Source organism: Aquarana catesbeiana, linkage group LG04 (genome assembly GCF_042186555.1).
Source record: "Aquarana catesbeiana isolate 2022-GZ linkage group LG04, ASM4218655v1, whole genome shotgun sequence".
Classification (NCBI taxonomy): Eukaryota; Metazoa; Chordata; class Amphibia; order Anura; family Ranidae; genus Aquarana; species Aquarana catesbeiana.
In genome coordinates this window covers 337134715-337156675 of record NC_133327.1, presented here as the reverse complement: position 1 = coordinate 337156675, position 21961 = coordinate 337134715, and the positions used below count along the sequence as shown (strand labels likewise).

Below are 21961 nucleotides of genomic sequence, written 5' to 3'. Positions count from 1 at the left end.
AATGGTAGGGGTACTTATGTACCCCCTTACCATTTCACACAGGGGGGGGGGGGCCGGGATCTGGGGGTCACCTTGTTAAAGGGGGCTTCCAGATTCCGATAAGCCCCCCGCCCGCAGACCCCCACAACCACCGGCCAGGGTTGTGGGGATGAGGCCCTTGTCCTCATCAACATGGGGACAAGGTGTTTTGGGGGGCTACCCCAAAGCACCCTCCCAATGTTGAGGGCATGTGGCCTGGTACGGTTCAGGAGGGAGGGGGGGCCGCACTCTTGTCCCCCCCTCTTTTCCTGCGGCCTGCCAGGTTGCGTGCTCGGATAAGGGTCTGGTATGGATTTTTGGGGGGACCCCACGCCGTTTTTTTTTTTTTTTTTGGCGCGGGGTTCCCCTTAAAATCCATACCAGACCTGAAGGGTCTGGTATGGAATTTAGGGGGAACCCCACGTCATTTTTTTTTTTAAATTTTGGCCGGGGTTCCCCTTAATATCCATACCAGACCTGAAGGGCCTGGTATGGAATTTAGGGGGACCCCCACGTCATTTTTTTTTTTTAATTTTGGTTCGGGGTTCCCCTTTGGGGAATTCCCATGCCGTTTTTATCAATGAACTTCTATGTGTATTGTCGGCAATGCAATAGCCGCGGGTAGTTTTAAATGAGTTTTTTCCTTCAAAATGTCATTTTGCTGTCAGACTGTTCTAAACACAGGAAACATGCGCCCCTTTACAGGCACACTATAGACACCCCCCAGGTACGAAATTTAAAGGGATATTACACTTTTATTGTTTGACTTTAAGCATTATTAAAATCACTGCTCCTGAAAAAACGGCCGTTTTTAAAACTTTTTTTTGCATTGATCCATGTCCCCTGGGGCAGGACCCAGGTCCCCAAACACTTTTTATGACAATAACTTGCATATAAGCCTTGAAAATTAGCACTTTTGATTATTCATGTTCGTGTCCCATAGACTTTAACGGTGTTCGCATGTTCGAACGAACTTTTTTCCTGTTCGCATGTTCTGGTGCGAACCGAACAGGGGGGTGTTCGGCTCATCCCTACTGGTGAGTAAAGCGGATACTAGAGGCTCTGACAATCTATTGTTCTTCAGATACCGATCTCAGATGGTGAGACTTAATCTGGCTATATCCGGGTGGTATACTGGGCCTTGAAGTAGTAAGTCCTATCAGAGGAAGCTGCCAGGATGGTTTGACAGTCATTTGTAGAGTGGAGGAAAACCGGGCTCTTTTCGGAACGGAGTGATCAGATGCTTTTTTCTTTTGTATTTTCCTCAATACCAGTGGAATTAGCTGAGGGGGGAGGCAAAGCCCAGATGAAAGTTCCAGGGATCTGCTAAGGCATCTATCCCTAGTGAGTCGCTGTCTCTGTGCAGAGAAAAAAAACCGAGGGAGCTGAGCGTTTTCTTTTGACACAAACAAATCCACTTGTGGACGCCCCCACATCCTGGTGATCAATGAAAATATTTCCGGATTCAAGCTCCATTCGGCTTCCTGAATTTGTCAGCTCAAGAAGTCTGCAACTTTGTTTAGCATGCCTTTGAGATGCACTGCTGACAGGGAGAGTAAATGCTTCTCTGCCCACTCCAGGATTTCTGATGACAGCAATAGAAGAGCCTTGCTTATTGTATCCCCTGCTTGTTCAGGTATGCCACGGTAGTGGCATTGTCTGATAGAATCTGCACATAGGACCCCTGGAGGTTTGGAGAGAAGGCAGCCAATGATAGGACGACTTCTGTTAACTTCCTCCAGTTTGAGGACCTTCCTGCTTCGGATCAGGACCAAATTTCCTGTGCTATATTTTGATCACAGTGGGCCCCCCATCCCCAACTGCTGGCATCTGTCGTGACTCTTTTTTCTGTTGGAAAACACCATAGTAAGCCCTTTGACAAAACTGACTGACTTCACCACCACAGGGTCCTCTTGACCCTGGTGGGGAGTTTGACTTTCGTGTCTAAGGTTTCAGGCTCTAATCCCAAACCTTTAAGAGAAAAACTTTGGAGAGGCCTGAAATGGAGCCTCGCCCATTGAATGGCCGGTGTCTTGCCGAATAAGTTCCTTCGGCGGATAGGTTCCCCCCCTGTACTGCGCAGGCGCAGCGCCTGCGCAGTACGTACTACTGTCGGCCGCCGGAGATAGCCAAAGCTCAAACGCTTCAATCAGCTGTACACGGCGCCTGTGCTCTGGGTCCAGGTTCCTTCCCCACTATCCAAGTGGACCTAGAGGGGGAATCTAAAAGTGCCGAGCGCAGCGAGGCCGTGCCCGAAGCGCGGCGAGCGAAGCGCCGTGTACAGCTGATTTTCAGCTGTTCCGCTTCGGCTATTTCCGCCGGCTTCTACTGCGCATGCGCAGTAGAGGGGGGAACTAATCCGCCGAGCGGAACTTTCTCGGCAGAACACCGGCATTGTCGAATTAAGGTTCCCAGGGCTGACATAATCTGATTGATATCTCCTGGTTTGTTTGTAGCCTGGCTATTACACTCATGAGGGTTTTTCTTTTCTTCTGGAAGAAAAAAAACCTTTGCTCTACAGAATCTATTTGATAACCTAGAAACTGAACTATCAGAGCTGGATTGAAATTTGATTTCTGAAGGTTCACAATCCAGCCCAAGGCTTCCAAATGATTGCGGGCCTTGGCCAGGTCTACCTGCAATTTTTCTCTGGAAGGGGCAAAGAAGAAGAGGTCGTCCAGATAAGGGATTACCACAATTCCTTGCAGACGGAGAGGAGCAAGAGCTTCCGCCATTATTTTGTAAATATGGGGCGGATGAAAGACCAAAAGGGAGAGCCTTGAATTGTAGATGAAGAACATCCTTCCCTATATTTATAGCCAGCCTGAGGTACTTTTGAGACCGAGAGGCTACAGGCACATGCAGGTATGCATCTCTTAAGTCGATTGATGCTATGAAGCATCCCTTGTCTAAGATTTCTGACCGAAACAATGGAGTCCATGTGGAATTTGGTACAAGTTTCAAGTTGAGAATGAGACGAAAGCTTCCCGACGGTTTCTTTAAATCAGGAAAATTTGGGAATAGAAACCCTGATAACATTCCTCTGGAGATACCTGAATCACAACTCCCTGTTGCATCAAATCCCCTAACAGGTTCTTCATGGCTAGGGCCTTTGTTGTGTCCCTTGGCAGGTTTGTTACAAAGTATCTTTCTGGAGGAAGGGCCGAAAGCTCTATTTTGTATCCCTGGGCCAACATGTCTAGAATAAATGGGTTTTCTGTCATGCTTGCCCAGTAAGGAAAGAATTTCTGAAGCCTTTCTCCCACTGGCAATGACGAGTCGTTGAAATTTATTGGTTGGCGCAGGAGTATGGAAAAGGACATTACCTATGCCTTTGCCCCTTTGTGCCGACCAATTCCTTCTCTTCTCTTGGAGCCTATTGCCCTGTTCCTGAGTTTTTTGAGGTCGAAAAGGCCGCTTAACAGGCTGCTTTTTCTTTTTAACAGGAAAATATTTTTTTTATCAGCTGTCCTATCTAAAACTTAATCTAGATCAGGATAAATGGGATTCCACACAATTTACTATTAGATGCTGCGTCTCCTTGCCAGGTCTTCAGCCATAGGGCCTCTCCTGGCTGAATTACTTAAGGCCGCGGATCTAGCTGACATCCTTATTGATTCTGCAGATGCATCAGAAATGTAAGTCACAGCTGCTGCTAGGGTTGAAAAAGAATCCAGAATCTCTTGCTTGGGTGAATCTGCTATAATGGGGACTTTTAGCTGATTTAGCCAGAACTCCATGTTTCTAGAAACGCAGGTAGAAGCCATAGCCGGTTTGAGGTTGCCCATGATGGATTGCCAAGCCTTTTTAAGCTGTTGATCCACCCTTTTGTCCATGGGATCTTTTAATATTCCCATGTCTTCGTATGCCAAGTCATCGATCTGGAAACTGGGGAAAATGCCGCATCCAATTTAGGAACTTTGTTCCAAAGCGCCTCTGGGTCTGAACGGGAAGCGTCTTTTAATGTGCTCTTGGGAAAAAAAGAACTTTGGATCCGCCCATTCCTTTTTGACGGCTTCAGAGATTACCAAATGCAAAGGGAAAGTGTGACTTTGTTTCACTAAGCCCTGTGTACATTCGGTCATTCAGCGATAATTCTTTATTTTCTTCACCTAAACCCAATGTTGCATAGACTGCTTTCAACAGACTGTCTATTTGTTCTAAGGACAGTTTGTGTCTTGTGTTTTGAAGGAGCATCTTCTGCCCCTTCCTCCTCTTCTTCCCTGGAGTGAGAGGGGGAACGCTCCCCTTGGGTAGGAGGACCAGCTTCAGCCTCCACTGCTGGGATTAATTGTGAGCCCTGAGAGGATCCTGAGGTAGTTGGCTGACTCAGGGATGGTGTTGTAAAAGAAGAGCGAAAAGATTGGATAGTAGCATTAGCTCTTTCTTAACTGATGCGATTAAATCACTGCATGCAGAAGAAGCTTCTTCCTTAACTAAGGAGTTAATGCAAACTTCTTATAATCCTCTGGTAACTTGGTTTTAAATGGGGGGCATATCTTTTTGATCGTTGGATCAGAGCTCTTAGCCTGCCAAAAAAACGACAAAAAAAGAACACCAGAGCATCCCAGTGAGTCAAACATGCCTCCTAATGGGCTCACCACAGGTGCACAGGTAGTACAACAGCCAACTCCCTGTGCCCAGACAGGCCCCAGCCACCAATGGGAAAAAAACAAAAAAAACAAACAAACACACGAGAGAGAGGCACCACAGTATACAGGGTAGACCCCCCAAACCCACTTACCTGGGCCATACTGGTGCCTGTGCCTGTCCCACTTGCTGCTGCCACAGAGTCGATCATGATGCTGCTTGTTAGTGGCTTATAGGCACCAGGACAGGTCCTCCCTCCTGCGCAATTTCCAATGGAAATCACGCTGCGCCTGTTCCTCGGTGCAGCCCCTTGCTGGATACCTCATTTCCGCCCAGCCGAGTCTCACCTCATTTCTGGCCAGCTGGGTCTCTACTCTACCCAAAAAGATGGCGGCGGCCTGTAACGCCGTCATGCTGGGGAACTTGCGAACGGCTGCCACCACCTAGGAGCGGCCCCAGAAACAGTCAAGCTCTCTCTGAGCTGGAGAAGGAGCCCACTTACCAGCTACCCTTGGTGCGGCGTGGGAGGGGCGGACTCTCTGGAGGCAAAAAGATATGGTGGGGTAGGCAGTCTGGCCTCTCAGGACAGCACCCAAGAAACCCTGACTCCCACTAAGTGTTCCCCTGCCAGAGGAGAAACAGTGGGTGGAGCCACTCTCTCAGGTGCTGTCCTGAAAGATGTTTAGGGAAATACCTGTTTTTAATTGCAAAGTTTGCTAGAAAGGGTATATAGCAGCGTGCAGAGGTTTCATCCAAAATTTCTAGTGTGAACATGTGGCTACACCCCCTTAGTGCCTAGTAGCTCTCCCCCATTTTGTGTGTCTGTTTGGCCCATGTTGGCATGATGTTCACCGTAGCATTTGCATTGGCAGAGTAGGACTGGCCATAAGAGAGATTATTTTGATGAAGCTGGCCAGCTTAAAACATGTATTGCAATATGTGTGAACTAAAAATCCCCGTTTTTCATTGCAAGGTTTGTTTGAAAGGATATATAGCAGTGTGCAGAGGGTTCATACAGTATTTCTAGTGTTAAATCTTTACGTTCTGTTCTTTACTTTTTCAAGAAAACCAGTATGAAAGCAAGGCGTTGCTTGGCAGGTCATAACGGCATTATGTTGGAATGAAATCTGCTTTATTTCAAAGAATCTACAGTTATTCTGCAGGGAACCACAGAAAGGCTGATTCATTCCTTGTTTGTCCAACAAAAAGTAATAAATACATTACCTGGTACAGTCACTGACATGTCCAGTCCATCATATAGGTCAACTGAACTGGTCTCACTTTTAGCAGGAGACCCTGTAAAATAAAAAGAATAAAAAGTAATTTTATTTGCAATCCTCATACAAGGCTAAGCAGGGACAATAACCAAATCCAAAAAAAGCATCTAAAAAAAAAAATTAGTAAAATCCTAAAGTCCTGCAAACAGCTTCTTTTAGGCACTTTAGGAACGGTACATACACACACCACTCCTAAAGCGCCCCTGCCCATTGAAATTGATGGGCAGCGCCAATGAAGTGCCTTGGCAGCGGTGCTTTGCACCCTTTATTGGGCCACTAGCAGGGGTTAAAAGCGCCCCACTATCGCCGCTAAAACTAGGGGCGCTTTACTGCCCAGGCACTGGCAGTGTGAAAGGGCTCTTAGTGAGAATTCAGCTTAAAGGCTACGGTCTCCTCTAAGAGAATAAATAAATGCATATATTTTGCAGGAAAAAAATTGTGCATTTTTTTTCCACAGAAGCCTTCAAAGCATTGCACATACGATCAGTGGATTGCGAGTGCAATATCAGGCTCCTGCACACTCTCCTTCCAGCTCTCTGCTGATACCCCTATACTGGCTTTCAGTTAGGTAACTGGAGAAAATATCAATGAACTAAGAGTGACCCGATTACCTCCCTCATGTTCCATTAATAACTACAAGTCCTTCTGCTGTGCTGCCAGATGGGACTTGTAGCGTATTCATTCACAGATCTCTGTGAATGAAGCAGCTGTCGTAGAGCTTTGCTGATTTTAAAAGTGACAAAGGCTGTGGGCGAGCATGGGGGGGGTACTTAGCAATATGTTACACCCTAAATACTCCACCTTAAGGTGGCGTTAGCCTTTGAAACTCGTAATGTGAGCTACTTCTGTTACTAGAATAAAAATCCTGCTAAACTACATAGCCCATATTTGGATCATGCACATGCATGAAACAAAAAACAGGCTCAAACGTGAATGTACTGTACATGTGGCTATGTGAGAAAACGGATAAATCTACACATTATACATTGCTGTGCACTCTGGGAGGAAAACAAAAGAAAAAATAAAATGTACATGCTTTGAAATGAACACAATAATTACTTGCTGCAAATGTTTGAAAGAGATCAATATTACAATGCATCCATGCACCATATTACAGTGCTATACAGTCTAGTTTTAATGTAACACTTGCCATACAAATCTTGAAAATCTATTACATCCTGGTCACAGAGGGCTTTCTTGGCTGACATCTTGCTGGTTTATGTAACCATCTGCAGGAAAATTATAGGGTAATGTTACTTAAAGGTCAAGTTCACCTTTTTAAAGTAATAATAAATTCACATATTTTTGCAAGAAAAAAAATGGGCATGCATTTTATCTCCGATCACTGATCGATTTGAATGAATGGCATGGCTGTGTGGGCAGAGCTTGGCTCCATGGTACACCCTAAACACGGGTGTAACTTGTTATAAAAGATGGAGTCCACTTTTAAGCTATAGTTTTTCTAAAGTAAATTTAACACAATAACCTGAGACCAAAGTGATATAGTGGTGTACTTTGGGGTGCAGTCTGTGCAGTGCTCAAATTTCACTTAATATAAAGTCCATCATGGGCATGCATTTTTATCTCCGCATAGGAGGGTGAAAGGCATTGTACCTTCGATCAGTGCCAGGATCCTGCAGGTTCTTCCTCCAGCTCTCTGTCCATACAGACGTACAGGCTTACTATTGGAGAGCTGGAGGAAGTGGTAAGGGACTGCAAGTACAGTGATCATCACACTTGTATTCTAACAAGAACTACAAGTCCATCCGTTGCCGTGGAAGACAGGATTTGTAGTTCATTCATTCACTGATCGATTTGAATGAATGGCATGGCTGTGTGGGCAGAGCTTGGCTCCATGGTATACCCTAAACACGGGTGTAACGTGTTATAAAAGATGGAGTCCACTTTTAAGCTATAGTTTGTCTAAAGTAAATTTAACACAATAACCTGAGACCAAAGTGATATAGTGGTGTACTTTGGGGGGCAGTCTGTGCAGTGCTCAAATTTCACTTAATATAAAGTCCATCATAAAGTCCCACAGAAATATTTAACCACTTGCCTACTGAGCACATATACCCACTTCCTGCCCAGGCCAAATTTCAGCTTTCAGTGCTCTCACATTTTGAATGACAAATGCGCGGTCATGCTACACTGTACCTGTATGAAATTTTTGTAATTTTTTTTCTCACAAATAACTTTCTTTTGGTGGTATTTAATCACCACTGGGGTTTTTATTTTTTGCTAAACAAAAAGACAGAAAAAAATAAAGTTTTCATAGTTTGTTATAAAATGTAGCAAACAGATACATTTTTCTCCTTCATTGATGTGCGCTGAGGAGGCACCGATTAACAGTACTGATGGGCACTGGTAGGTGGCACTGGTTAGCAGCACTTGTGTCTACTGAGTGGGACCGATGTCTCTTACAGAAGCCAGCAACCAGTTTTTCTTCTCCTCACGCTGTCAGCATGAGGAAAAAAAAAAAAAAGACGATCACGGGCTTCGGATTACATTGTGTGATCAGCTATCATTGGCTGACAGCTGATCACGTGGTAAAGGGCCGGGATCGGCCCTTTACTCCAATCTGTGATCAGCCGAGTCCCAAGGACTCGGTGGCCACAAAGCGCGCTGCCCGCACACCGCGGGGGGCGTACATGGATGCCCTCCCGGCAATCTAAGCCGGCGCTGTAGCCATCTTTCAGCTATAGCGCAAGCGTGAAGTGGTTAATAAGCATGCTCTTAAATTATCCCTTCTATTAAATTTTTTTAAATTTTCATTTGACAGGTTTGTTTTACAAAATGCATAAAAAGAGTGCAAACAATGTAAGTAGTAATATGCATTTCAGGCGGACTCATGCAACAGAGTCCCAAATGAAAAACAGGACAATATCAAGTACAAACAAGGTTATAAACTTTGTACAAAATTTCTCCAAGAGACAAAACCGCCATGTTCCCAGTGTTGAGGGCCATGCAGGTGAGAGCAGGTACATACTAGTGATCCGCTGAAAACTATCGGCCCGAAAAAAGGGTTTTCAGTGTTGTGCCGGAAAAAAAAAAAAAAAAAGTGCAGAAAAGGCCCCTAATTTTGCCACGATTTTACAGTGCTTACAGTATGCTTTTCATAGGTCATGTGACTCCAAAAAACAACACTGGTGCATTTTTGATGCGTTCTTACTGCATTTTCAATGGGGAGGTGCATTTTTTTTTTTAACCACTTCAATACCGGGCCAATTCTGACACTTTGCTCCTACATGTAAAAATCATATTTTTTTTGCTAGAAAATTACATAGAACCCCCAAACATTATATATGTTTTTTTAGCAAAGACCCTAGAGAATACAATGGCGGTTGTTTTTTTTTTTTTTATCTCACATAGTATTTGCGCAGGAATTTTTTGAACGCGTTTTTTTTGGGAAAAAAACTGTTTTGTGTTTAAAAAAAAAAATACAAAACACCCATAGTGTCAGGAGTATACATCTCAGCCTCACAGATCAGGGTATATACACAGCTCACTCAGCCTCACAGATCAGGGTATATACACAGCTCACTCAGCCTCACAGATCAGGGTATATACACAGCTCACTCAGCCTCACAGATCAGGGTATATACACAGCTCACTCAGTCTCACAGATCAGGGTATATACACAGCTCACTCAGCCTCACAGATCAGGGTATATACACAGCTCACTCAGCCTCACAGATCAGGGTATATACACAGCTCACACAGCCTCACAGATCAGGGTATATACACAGCTCACACAGCCTCACAGATCAGGGTATATACACAGCCTCACAGATCAGGGTATATACACAGCTCACACAAATCAGGGTATATACACAGCTCACACAAATCAGGGTATATACACAGCTCACACAAATCAGGGTATATACACAGCTCACTCAGCCTCACAGATCAGGGTATATACACAGCTCACACAGCCTCACAGATCAGGGTATATACACAGCTCACACAGCCTCACAGATCAGGGTATATACACAGCTCACACAGCCTCACAGATCAGGGTATATACACAGCTCACACAGCCTCACAGATCAGGGTATATACACAGCTCACACAGCCTCACAGATCAGGGTATATACACAGCTCACACAGCCTCACAGATCAGGGTATATACACAGCTCACACAGCCTCACAGATCAGGGTATATACACAGCTCACTCAGCCTCACAGATCAGGGTATATACACAGCTCACTCAGCCTCACAGATCAGGGTATATACACAGCTCACACAGCCTCACAGATCAGGGTATATACACAGCTCACACAAATCAGGGTATATACACAGCTCACACAGCCTCACAGATCAGGGTATATACACAGCTCACACAGCCTCACAGATCAGGGTATATACACAGCTCACACAGCCTCACAGATCAGGGTATATACACAGCTCACACAGCCTCACAGATCAGGGTATATACACAGCTCACACAGCCTCACAGATCAGGGTATATACACAGCTCACACAGCCTCACAGATCAGGGTATATACACAGCTCACACAGCCTCACAGATCAGGGTATATACACAGCTCACACAGCCTCACAGATCAGGGTATATACACAGCTCACACAAATCAGGGTATATACACAGCTCACTCAGCCTCACAGATCAGGGTATATACACAGCTCACTCAGCCTCACAGATCAGGGTATATACGATGATCATCATCATCGTAAAATACACCCACCATCCCATTGTATAATACACCCTGCATCATCGCTATCCTCATTCAGTGACCACTGCCAGGACATCTGCCCTGGCCTGGGCACAGTCTGCACTGAGTAGGGAGACCTCATTGAGCATAGACGCACAGGGAACTGACCGAGTGAAGTGTGTGCGGAGCGAAGGGGCAGCTTGCGGCTGTCAGACAGTCAGCTTACTCAGCTAGAACTCAGAGGAGAGGGAGACTGAGGCCCACGGTGTCGTTAGCTTTACCTACCATTACCCCACCGCTCAGGACGGCTTCCATCACGTGTCAGTCGCACAGCCTAATGCCCTGTACACACGGTCGGATTTTCCGATGGAAAATGTGTGATAGGACCTTGTTGTCGTAAATTCCGACCGTGTGTAGGCTCCATCACACATTTTCCATCGGATTTTCCGACACAAAGTTTGAGAGCAGGATATAAAATTTTCCGACAACAAAATCTGTTGTCGGAAATTCCGATCGTGTGTACACAAATCCGACGGACAAAGTGCCACGCATGCTCAGAATAAATAAAGCGATGGAAGCTATTGGCCACTGCCCCGTTTATAGTCCCGACGTACGTGTTTTACGTCACAGCGTTTAGAACGATTGGATTTTCCAACAACTTTGTGTGACCGTGTGTATGCAAGACAAGTTTGAGCCAACATCCGTCGGAAAAAATCCTAGGATTTCATTGTCGGAATGTCCGAACAAAGTCCGACCGTGTGTACAGGGCATTAGAGTCCACTCCACAGCACAGTGAGCCAGCCGGGTAAACCGGAAGTGACACAAAAAGCACCACCCAGTTGTCCTCCAGTCCCCGCAAAAAAAAAAAAAAAAAGGGGGACAGGAGCCAAAGACAAATTCATTGTAGGCACAGGCAAATCAGTTTCCCAGTTGCTTTCAGCCAATTGCAAGCTTCCCATAGACTGCTGTGTGTCCGGTGCCTGGACACTCTTAAAGTGACTACTTTTTTTGGGGGAAAGCCTGGGCACCCGTGTGCCCCCTATTGACGGGCCACCACTGAACAGATTTAAACTGAATGCAAGTAAATGTAGGGTGTGCATTATACAATTTAAAATCATTACATGTTTATGTTTAAGACATTTCTAAACGCAAATGCATCAAATTGCACGTATGCCATTTCCTGGAACAAGGGTTAAAGAAGAAGTTCACCTTTTGTAACATGTTACACCTATAATCAGGGTGTAATATGTAACAAATTACAGATGGACTAGCTTCCGCCCCCCCCCCCATTTTTACAGCTAGCAGGGGAATCTTCTCCACCCCCAAAGCTGTCAGAATCAAAAACACTCCCCAGGTTGAAAAACCGTTAGGAAGCCTGAGCTATCGGGACGTGCAAATAAGCGTCCCTTAGATATAGGGATGTCATAAAGGAAGCTGGGGTCAGTAACGTTGTTATAGAATAGATCATGTCCATCCAAAAGTGTAACGGATCGATTTGTTCAGAATTTTTAAGTTCAGCAACAACCTATACTTCCGAGAGATTCTTCACTAAGAAGATGTGAGAATAAAAGCCCCGACATTCCTGATATTTTGGGACTTGGATAATCACTTGCTGTTGGATCAGATCCTGAAGCAGGTTCATCATTGCGGAAGCATTTTCCTTGTCTTCTGGAAGACCTGCGGCATAAAATCTGCTCGGGGGGGGGGGTTTAGAACTCCAGACTGTACCCCTGGGAGATAAAGCTTTTTACAAACAGGCTTGTAGTTGTTTTTTCCCCACTGTAGGTGAAAAGAAGACAGACAATCTTCCCCCCCACTGGGGTGAGATTTTTACTTATTCTTAGAGAGCTGCGGGTCTGAAGAGAAATCACCCTCTTCCCATGCCCCTTTGGGAGACCCAGCGGTTCTTCTGGTCCTGGCCCCTATTTTTGTAGGGCTGTTGAACAGCATGAAAATTCTTGATAGGTTTCTTTTTGGAAGAAAACGCCTTTTTCTTGTCGGCTGTCCTGTCCAAGACGGTTTTAAGGTCTGGACCAAAAAGAAGGTCGCCTGAAAAAGGTAGGCCACATAATTATATCTTGGATGCTGTGTCACCAGTCCAAGTTTTCAGCCAGATAGCACGTCTGGCTGAGTTCACAAGTGCTGAAGATCTCGCCGACATCTTTACTGATTCAGCTGTTGCATCAGCCATGTATTTTACTGCCTTCAGTATCAGTGGAAAGGACTCCAGTAAATCTTTCCATGATGTACCTGCCACTACATGGCTCTTCAGCTTTTCTACCCAGAATTGTAGGTTCCTTGCCACTACCGTGGAAGCCATACCGGGTTTGAGACTGGCAGATGTGGAATCCCACGCTTTTTTCAGGAGGGAGTCCGCTCTTAGCCATCGCATCCTTTAGTACCCCCATGTCTTCGAACGCTAGGTCCGCGCGATGGGATACTTGTGAGAACGTGGCTTCTACTCGGGTTTCTTATTCCAAACTTCTGTCTCCTTATCTTGAGGGTTTTGGAAAAGAAAGGGCCTCTCTCCCGGTCGTTCCATTCTTTTTTAACTGCGCCCAAGAGGATTCTGTGGACTGGAAACACCCTGTGTTTAGTGTCATCTAGTCCTTGGTACATTTTCTCATGAACCAATAGTTGCACCTTTTTCTCCTGGATCTCAAGAGTCGTGTAGATTGCTCTCAAAAGATCTACCTCCTCCAGTGATGGCTTGTACCTAGATGCTCGGCTATCATCTTCCTTTTCTTCCTCGTCTGAATCCCTGAGGGAGGTAAGAGTACTTTTCCTCTAATCACCTGAGTCAACAACCTCTGCTGTTTTAGAGTTGGATGCCTGAGAGCTGGACGGTGGATGCTGGGGCTCAACCTGCCTGTCGGGCTCTTGGCCAAAATAGATTTGACTGAGCTCAAAGAGTTCGTAAGCTCTTGTACTGAAGAAAACAGATCCTTGTATTGTTGGGACGTTTCCTCTTCAACCAGTTCCGTAATACAGGTCCTGCACACTGCTTTTTGCCATGAATCTCTGAGAGGATTCTTGTAAGATGGGTATTTCCTCTGAACTGGTGGATTTGAATGCTTGGTTTTTGCTAACGCTTTGCCCTGCAAAGAAAACAAACAAGACTCACCTAAGCACCCCTGCTTACTCTTCTACCTTTAGTGCAAACAGACCTCCAGCAGACAAAGAGATTGTGCCCCGAGCAGGGCCAGCCCCAGTCAAAAGAAACCATGTCCAGGCTGCAGGGTCCGAGCGAGGTTACCTCTGACCTTGCAGCCACAGGCTCCCTGCGGGGAGGAACACACACAAATACCCAGCATAAGCCCATATGGAGTAGAATAGAAGGTACCACTGTATCCCTCTTACCTGGGCCTGACCGGTGCCTGAGGCACCTGCTTCCGCTGTAGCTGTTGGTCTCTCGTCCATTTCAGCAGAAAGTGCAGCGGGGTACTGAGAACAACCGGTCCCAGCGTCATCGAGGGCCGGAACCACCAGTCGACAGACCCGCCCCCTTGGCCTCTGCGTTCCAGGCGACTGGAACCACTTGTCGCCCCGCCCCTACAGGAAGCCGCGTCACCAGACGTGACATCACCCGCCAGCCGGGACTGACATGTGGGAAACCCTGCCAACCAGCAGCTGCACCCCGCCTGACCACCTGGACTATTCTTGCAGACTCCGGGCACACATACATCAGCGCCTCCTGCGGACCATTGCTTCCCCTGAGCTAGAGAGGCTGGGGACTCTGGAACACCCTCCGCCCATAGTGGTGGGGGTGCTGGGATGGTCACTGCACACCAGGCAGACAACCTCCTTAAGGTAAGCCTTCTCCTTCCACCTTGGAGAGAGCGCAGCTCCGCCTGGTTCCAGCAGTGCTTCCATGGTGGAGGAAACGCAATAACTGTAGCCATGGTGGAAGAGGAGGGATTTAAAGGCTGCATGCGTTTTCCTGCTCTCTTCAAGGTTGTCCTGAAAGGCGATTTGAGATAAGCTGCATAAACCCCCAGGGTGCCTTGGCACAATATTATTCCACAACGCTGGTCCCCGGTGCCAAAAAGGTTGGGGACCACTGCTTTAAATGATAGTGTAGCTGTATATTGTAACATTTCCCACATTTATTCACTCTGACTTAAAATTCCCTCAATGGTTATTTGAAAGAGGTAAACACTGTAGAAGCATGGGTTATCACCCTATGACTCCAGCTACAGTATCTCACAAACGTGAGTGCACCCTCTCACATTTTTGTAAATATTTTATTATACCTTTCATGTGACAACACTGAAGAAAGTGTTGTCACATGAAAGGTATAATAAATAATTTGAGGATGCTCCACAGATGCTCAATAAGGTTTAGGTCTGGAGACATGCTTGGCCATTCCATCACTCTTACCCTCAGCTTCTTTAGTAAGGCAGTTTGTCGTCTTGGAGGTGTGTTTGGGGTCGTTATGTGGAATACTGCCCTGTGGCCCAGTCTCTGAAGGGAGGGGCTCATGCTCTGCTTCAGTATGTCACAGTACATGTTGGCATTCATGGTTCCCTCAATGAAATGTAGCTCACTAGTGCCGGCAGCACTCATGCAGCCCCAGACCATGACACTCCCACCACCATTCTTGACTTTAGGCAAGACACACTACATTGTAGCAGTGTAATTTCTTCAGTGTTGTCACATGAAAAGATAGAATAAAATATTTACAAAAATGTTAGGGGTGTACCCACTTTTGTGAGATGTCGTACATCAATTTATATGTAATACCCTCCCGCCACCCAAAAACATGCATGTCATCAGCTTCCAGATCCTACTTATATTCTAGCTAGCGATGCCTTGGTTATTGCCTTCAGGTAAGTGACAGATATGACCAGCCCAAAATAGAGCTCATTTCCATGGGCACTCAGCCCCGTACAGCGTGAAGAGTAGGGCTGCCACCTCATCCCTTTAAAACCAAACACATAGAATTACACAGGTTCTGAGGCTAATTTGATGCAGATAAGGCACTAGGTGAGCTTAAAGTGGATGTAAACCCGATTTTTTTTTTATTTTTTAGGTCATAATGTAGAGTATAAGATTTCCTATCATTTGAGCCCAGTCTAGCGACAAAGAGTTAATCCAGCTCTGAGCAATCCTCTATTATTGTTCAGTGAGATAAATCTTGACAAACTGAGAAAAACTTTTTCAAATCCTCCCCCTTGCTGTGAGTGACAGGCGATTTACATATCTTGTGCACTAGCCTAAGAGACATGCATTATTTTTTTAATTCCCTCCAACTCCTTTCTTCTGCTGTTCTGCCAGGATTGGATGTACAACCATTTCCAATGGTTCTGCCTCTCCTTCTCGTGCTTCCTGGTCTGCACATGCGCAGGAGTAACATGAGTGTGCTCTGCTTTCATCACAGAACGCGCTCGGTCACTCCTGCAAATGCATGCGAGTCTCACCAGGCGCAAGGCTCGTCCTGGCTGGCAGAGGTGTCCTCTGACGTCACGACTCCGCCCACCGAGCGCAGAGAATTAAAACGCCCATAGAATCGGGAAGATTGCGGGGCTCCTAGCAGGTGAGAGGGTGACTATTTAAACTGGGCAGCACAGTGGTGTAGTGGATAGCACTTTCACCTAGCAGTAAGAAGGGTCGCTGGTTCGAATCTAAGCCACGACACTACCTGCCTGGAGTTTGCATGTTCTCCCTGTGCCTGCGTGGGTTTCCTCTGGGTACTCCGGTTTCCTCCCACACTCCAAAGACATGCTGGTAGGTTAATTGGATCCTGTCTAAATTGTCCCTAGTATGTATGAATGTGAGTTAGGGACCTTAGATTGTAAGCTCCTTGAGGGTAAGGACTGATGTGAATGTACAATGTATATGTAAAGTGCTGCGTAAATTGACGGCGCTGTATAAGTACCTGAAATAAATAATAAATAAATAAAATTTAAATAGAAGGATACATGCAGGAGCCATGTAAAGCCTTATATATATTAACTCTGCTAATGCTTTCAAATTGATGACAGTGGGTTTACATCCACTTTAATTACCACCTTAACCACTTGCTTAATGGCCAATTAAACCCCTCCCCTATCCAGACCAATTTTCAGCGCTAATGCGCTTTGAATGACAATTGCGTGGTCATACATAATTTTTTTTCCCACAAATAGAGCTTTCTTTTGGTGGTATTTGATCACCTTTGCGGTTTTTATTTTTTGTTAAAAAAAACTGTAAAAAGACCGAAATAAAAAAAAAAAAAAAAAAAGTAAAATATTTTGTTATAAAATTTTAAAAAAGGTCATTTTTCTCCTTCATTGATGTACGCTGATGAGGTGGCACTGATGGGAACTGATGGGTGGCAGTGATGGGCACTGATAGGCAGCACTGCAAGGTGGCATTGATAGGTGGCACTCGTGGGCATAGGTGGCAATGGCAGGTGGCACTGGAAGGGGGTACTGGTGGCACATATGAGGCAGAATTGCCTCTTCCTCTTCGGGACCGATGTCCCTTGCAGATAAGCCGGTGATCGGCTTTTTTTCTCCACACACCGTCAGCTTGAGGAGAAAAAAAACCCCACAGAGCTTGTGTTTTGATCATGTGATCAGCTGTCACTGGCTGACAGCTGATCACATGGTAAGGGGCCGAGACCGGCCCCTTACTCTGATCGGTGATCACCCGAGTCTCAGTAACTCGTGATCACAGCGCGCGTGCACAGGGGAGGCCGTCATATGACGGCCTCCGGAAAATTCAGGTCCGCGATGTGGCCGTCATTCGGCTATAGCGCGGATGTCAAGCGGTTAATCAGCCTCAGAACCTGTGTAATTAATATGTGTTCGGGTTTAAAGGAATGAGGTGGCAACCCTAGTGAAGAGGCATTTGTATACTTTTCTGTCCTAGCACTTAGCTGTGTACAGGCAAGCCATGTTAGTGATTGAACACCCATGAGATGTACAGACTCCCCCCGCACAGCTGAGTTTAGCATGTGCCCCGGTGTATTATTATTATTCAGGATTTATATAGCGCCAACAGTTTACGCAGCGCTTTACAATATAAAAGGGAGACAATACAGTTATAATATAATACAATACAATACAATAGGATTAAGAGGGCCCTGCTCAGAAGAGCTTACAATCTAATAGGGTGGGGCAGGTGGTACAAAAGGTTGTAACTGTGGGGAATGAGCTGGTGGAAGTGGTAGGAGATTAGTTGGAGACGTGATAGGCTTTCCTGAAGAGATGAGTTTTCAGGGATTGCCTGAAGGTAGCAAGAGTAGGGGCTAGCCGGATAGATGGAGGTAGCGAGTTCCAGAGGATGGGAGAGGCTCTGGAGAAATCCTGGAGACGAGCATGGGAGGAGGAGATGAGAGAGCTTGAAAGCAGGAGGTCTTGAGAAGAGCGGAGGACGATTTGGGTGATATTTGGAGACAAGATTAGTGATGTAGCTTGGGGCAGAGTTGTGAATGGCTTTGTATGTTGTGGTTAGATTTTTGAATTTAATTCGCTGGGTGATTGGGAGCCAGTGTAGGGATTGAAGTAGAGGGTTGGCAGACACTGAGCGGTTGGTAAGGTGGATAAGTCTGGCAGCAGCATTCATGATAGACTGAAGAGGGGATAGCCTATGGAGCGGTAGGCCAATGAGAAGGGAGTTGCAATAGTCAAGGCAAGAGATAACAAGGGAGTGAATGAGGAGCTTGGTGGTTTCATTTGTTAAAAAAGGGCGAATTTTAGAGATGTTACAGAGGTGAATTCTACAAACTTTTGACAATGATTGGATTTGAGGCTGAAATGACAAGTCGGAGTCTAGGATTACACCTAGTACCCTGGCGTGAGGGGAGGGACTGATGGTTGCATTGTTGATTTTGATGGAAAAGTCATGGAGGGGGGCACGGGCGGGGGGGGGAATATTAATAGCTCAGTTTTAGAGAGATTTAGTTTAAGGAAGTGGTGCGACATCCATGCTGATATGTCAGTTAGTAAGTTAGTAATGCGAGAGGAGACTGAAGGAGTGAGGTGAGGAGTAGACAGATAGATTTGGGTGTCATCAGCGTATAAGTGGTATTGGAAGCCGTGGGCAGTTATTAGGTGACCAAGGGAGGTGGTGTAGATAGAGAAGAGAAGGGGTCCAAGAACCGAGCCTTGGGGGACCCCCACAGAAAGGGGCAATGGAGAGGAGGAGACAGAGTTGTAGGTGACTCTGAAGGAGCGCTGTGATAAATAGCCAGAGAACCAGGATAGAGCAGAATCTCGGAGGCCAAGGGAATGTAGTTTATTGAGAAGGAGCGGGTGGTCAACAGTATCAAAGGCCGCAGAAAGGTCAAGTAGTAGGAGTATGGAGTACTGGCTGTTGGTTTTAGCAGTTAGTAAATCGTTAGTGAGTTTTAGTAAGGTAGTTTCCGTGGAGTGCTGCGAGCGAAAGCCAGACTGTAAGGGGTCAAGAAGGTTATTTTCATTGAGGTAGGAGCTAAGACGGTTGTAGACTAAGCGTTCTAGAAGTTTAGAGGTGAATGGGAGTAATGAGATGGGTCTTAAGTTGTTCAGGTCGGTAGGGTCCAGTGAGGGCTTTTTAAGAATGGGAGTGATCTGTGCATGTTTTAGAGGGGAGGGGAAAATGCCACTAGAAAGGGAGAGATTGAAGATGTGGGTGAGGGAGCATAGGATAGAAGAAGAGGGTGACCGTAGTAGTTGTGAGGGAACAGGATCCAAGGGACAATTGGTTAGGTGGGCATTCGAGAAAATTTTTGTAACCTCTTCCGTAGTAGCCAATTCAAAAGAGGAGAGGGTTGAATGTGCTGCTGGGCAAGGTATGATGGGTGGGGAAGATGTACGCACAGTGGAGATGTCCTCACGAATTGCATTGATCTTGTCTTTGAAGTGATTGGCAATCTCTTGGGCAGTGAGTGAGTTAGTGGGTAGAGGGGGTGGTGGACGAAGCAGAGAGTTAAAGGTTGAGAAGAGCCGACGGGGACTGGATGACAAGGAATTAATAAGAGAGACAAAGTAGGCTTGTTTGGCAGCATGGAGGCATGAATTGTATTTTAGAAGGGCAGATTTATATAGGGTGAAATCTTGCAGGCATTTGGTTTTACGCCACAGTCGTTCAAGAGCACGGCAATGTCTCTTGAGATTTCTAGTGTTGTCAGTTTGCCAGGGTTGTAACGGTCGGGGCCTAATTCTGCGTGTGGTTAGGGGAGCAAGTGCATCTAGTGATGATGAGAGTGAACTGTTGTAGACAGAAGTGGCCAGGTCAGGACAGGACAGGGGAGAGATTATGTCATATAGGTGGTCAGTAGCAGAATAGAGAAGAGAAGGGTTAAAGTGGCGAAGGTTTCTACAAGTAATTGTTTGCTGCTTGGAGGGATGGGTGGTTGGAGGCAAGGATACAGTGAAAGTAATGAGGTTGTGATCAGATAGAGGAAAGGGGGTGTTGGTGAGGTTGCCAGGGTTGCAGAGATGGGAGAATACAAGGTCAAGGGTATTACCATTGGAGTGAGTGGAAGTATGTGTCCATTGGGTTAGGTCAAAAGATGAGGTTAAGTTGAGAAGTTTAGCTGTAGTTGGGCTGTTGACATTGACAGGAATGTTAAAGTCACCAAGAATAATGGTGGGTATTTCAGAGGAGAGAAAGTAGGGTAGCCAGGCAGCAAAGTCATCAATGATGTAGAGCATGTCCAGTGTTCACCTGTCCCTGCGTACGCTAGGGTTGCCACCTCATCCCCTTAAAACCAAACACATATTAATTACACAGGTTCTGTGGCTGATTAAGGTGGTAATTAAATTCACTTGGTGCCTTATCTGCATTAAATTAGCCTCAGAACCTGCATAATTCTTATGTGTTCGGGTTTAAAGAGATGAGGTGGCAACTCTATGCGTACCTGCATGGGTGATTCTGTACAGCCGATGCGTGTCCATTCACGAACATTGCCTGCCTGTACACAGTTCAGAAAACAGCTCTTTACACTGTATGGAGTCAACCCCTGTGTCAACGAACCCTAATTATGTTTAGAACCCAACGGTCAAAATGTGATCTTCCTTCATAGGTGCTCTTCCATTAGATAAGCCAGCACAGGGGCACCAGAACAGCCCTGATCTCGCCAGACACAGCAGATTGTATCCCTGTCATGCCCGCAGCAACTCCAAACTGATACATTGATGTATGAACCTGCCATCCCGGAAACAGACAATATCGTATCATAGTGGAGCACGGTGCAGCCTATCCTGTCCATGTCTCCCACAGTTATGGCCTGCGTGTCTGCCACTCACCTACTCTCAGGCCCCGCCAACCACCGCCGGGCCTTGAACCCCCCCTTCCTCATCGGCCTGTCGGTGTCTTCCGCACTCGGACACCTCAGGGGGGAACCTCTTCTCGGTGACACCGATGTACCCCTCCAAACAATCTCTGGCACAGCCAACCAATCAGCGAGCACGTCCTAGCGCGCCTGACTGCGTCACCGGAGCGCGCCTCATCCATGCACGGGCTTTGGCGGGAAGGCTTGTCTGAGGCGGAGAGAGTGTGAAGGGGATGATCCGCTATACTTGTGACAGGGATGACATCTTCCCAGCGCTATCGCTGCGAAGTAGCTATGCTTATGGCGTGTGTATAGTGTCAGCTTATGAAGTAAGAAGGTTCTTATTAGTATTGTAGTTTCTGGATGAGGTATTTGTTATCCATATATTTAAAGTATAAATAAACGTAAAACTTTTTTTAGTTGTGGACAAAGTGGAGAGGATTAGTACACCCATTTGGTTTGCATTACTGTCTGTGCCCTCTCTGTTGGTCTTGTAATTGTGAAAGTAAGAGACTGCTTGCCGGTGTTCTATAGAGAAATGCCTCCCTTTTGAAAAATGCCCCCAGTGGGTCAACGCAATGGGCAGTGACAAACATCACTCCAGCTGATATTTTGATCAGCTGGCGTGACGTCAACATAGCGCATGCGCAGAACGTCTGAGGCATCATCCGACGCTATGAAAACAGCGCAGGGAACATAGTTGTCAGATTGAGCCTCGCTGTTGCAGGGTGGGTTGTGGGCGTGTTTTGTGTGTGTTGCAACCCGTCCTTACACACAGGCAAAACCCGCTGTGCAACACAGACAAATCCTGCCCTTCAGCACACGGAAAAATCGCCCCGCAACAGCGAGGCTCAATCTGACAAGTACGGTCTCCCTCCACTGTTTGCATAGCTTTGAATACTGTCTCCCGTCTAAAAATGCCTCAGATGATCTGCGCATGCGCTGTGTTTACGTCACGCCAGCTGATCAACATATCAGCTAGAGTGATGTTTGTTACTGCGCATGCGCTGACCCATCAGGGGGGGCATTTTTCGATAGAACATCAGTCACCTTATAGCAGATTTACTGCTACAGGGCAGCTGTTCTGTGCAGAATCCTGTGTGTGTATATATATATATATATATATATATTGATTCTGCACTTCTGGGTAGGGGGTGTA

The 21961-nt window shown here is 46.2% G+C and overlaps 1 protein-coding gene across 3 annotated transcripts in view; it reads right to left on the bottom strand.

Moving 5' to 3' along the window:
- CASP8AP2 (caspase 8 associated protein 2) overlaps positions 1 to 21004 on the bottom strand; it is a 57209-nt gene extending 36205 nt beyond the window's left edge. For 2 of the 3 annotated variants that reach the window (XM_073626936.1, XM_073626939.1), the window contains exons 1-3: positions 20777 to 21004; positions 7036 to 7114; positions 5833 to 5904 (exon numbers count right to left, since the gene is read on the bottom strand). In XM_073626936.1, coding sequence (XP_073483037.1) covers positions 5833 to 5904; positions 7036 to 7093 — 130 coding nt within the window. In that variant the 5' untranslated portion in view covers positions 7094 to 7114; positions 20777 to 21004. The remainder of the gene's footprint in view (positions 1 to 5832; positions 5905 to 7035; positions 7115 to 20776) is intronic. The other variant, XM_073626937.1, reaches the window with a different exon arrangement.
- Between the last annotated feature and the right edge of the window lie 957 nt (positions 21005 to 21961).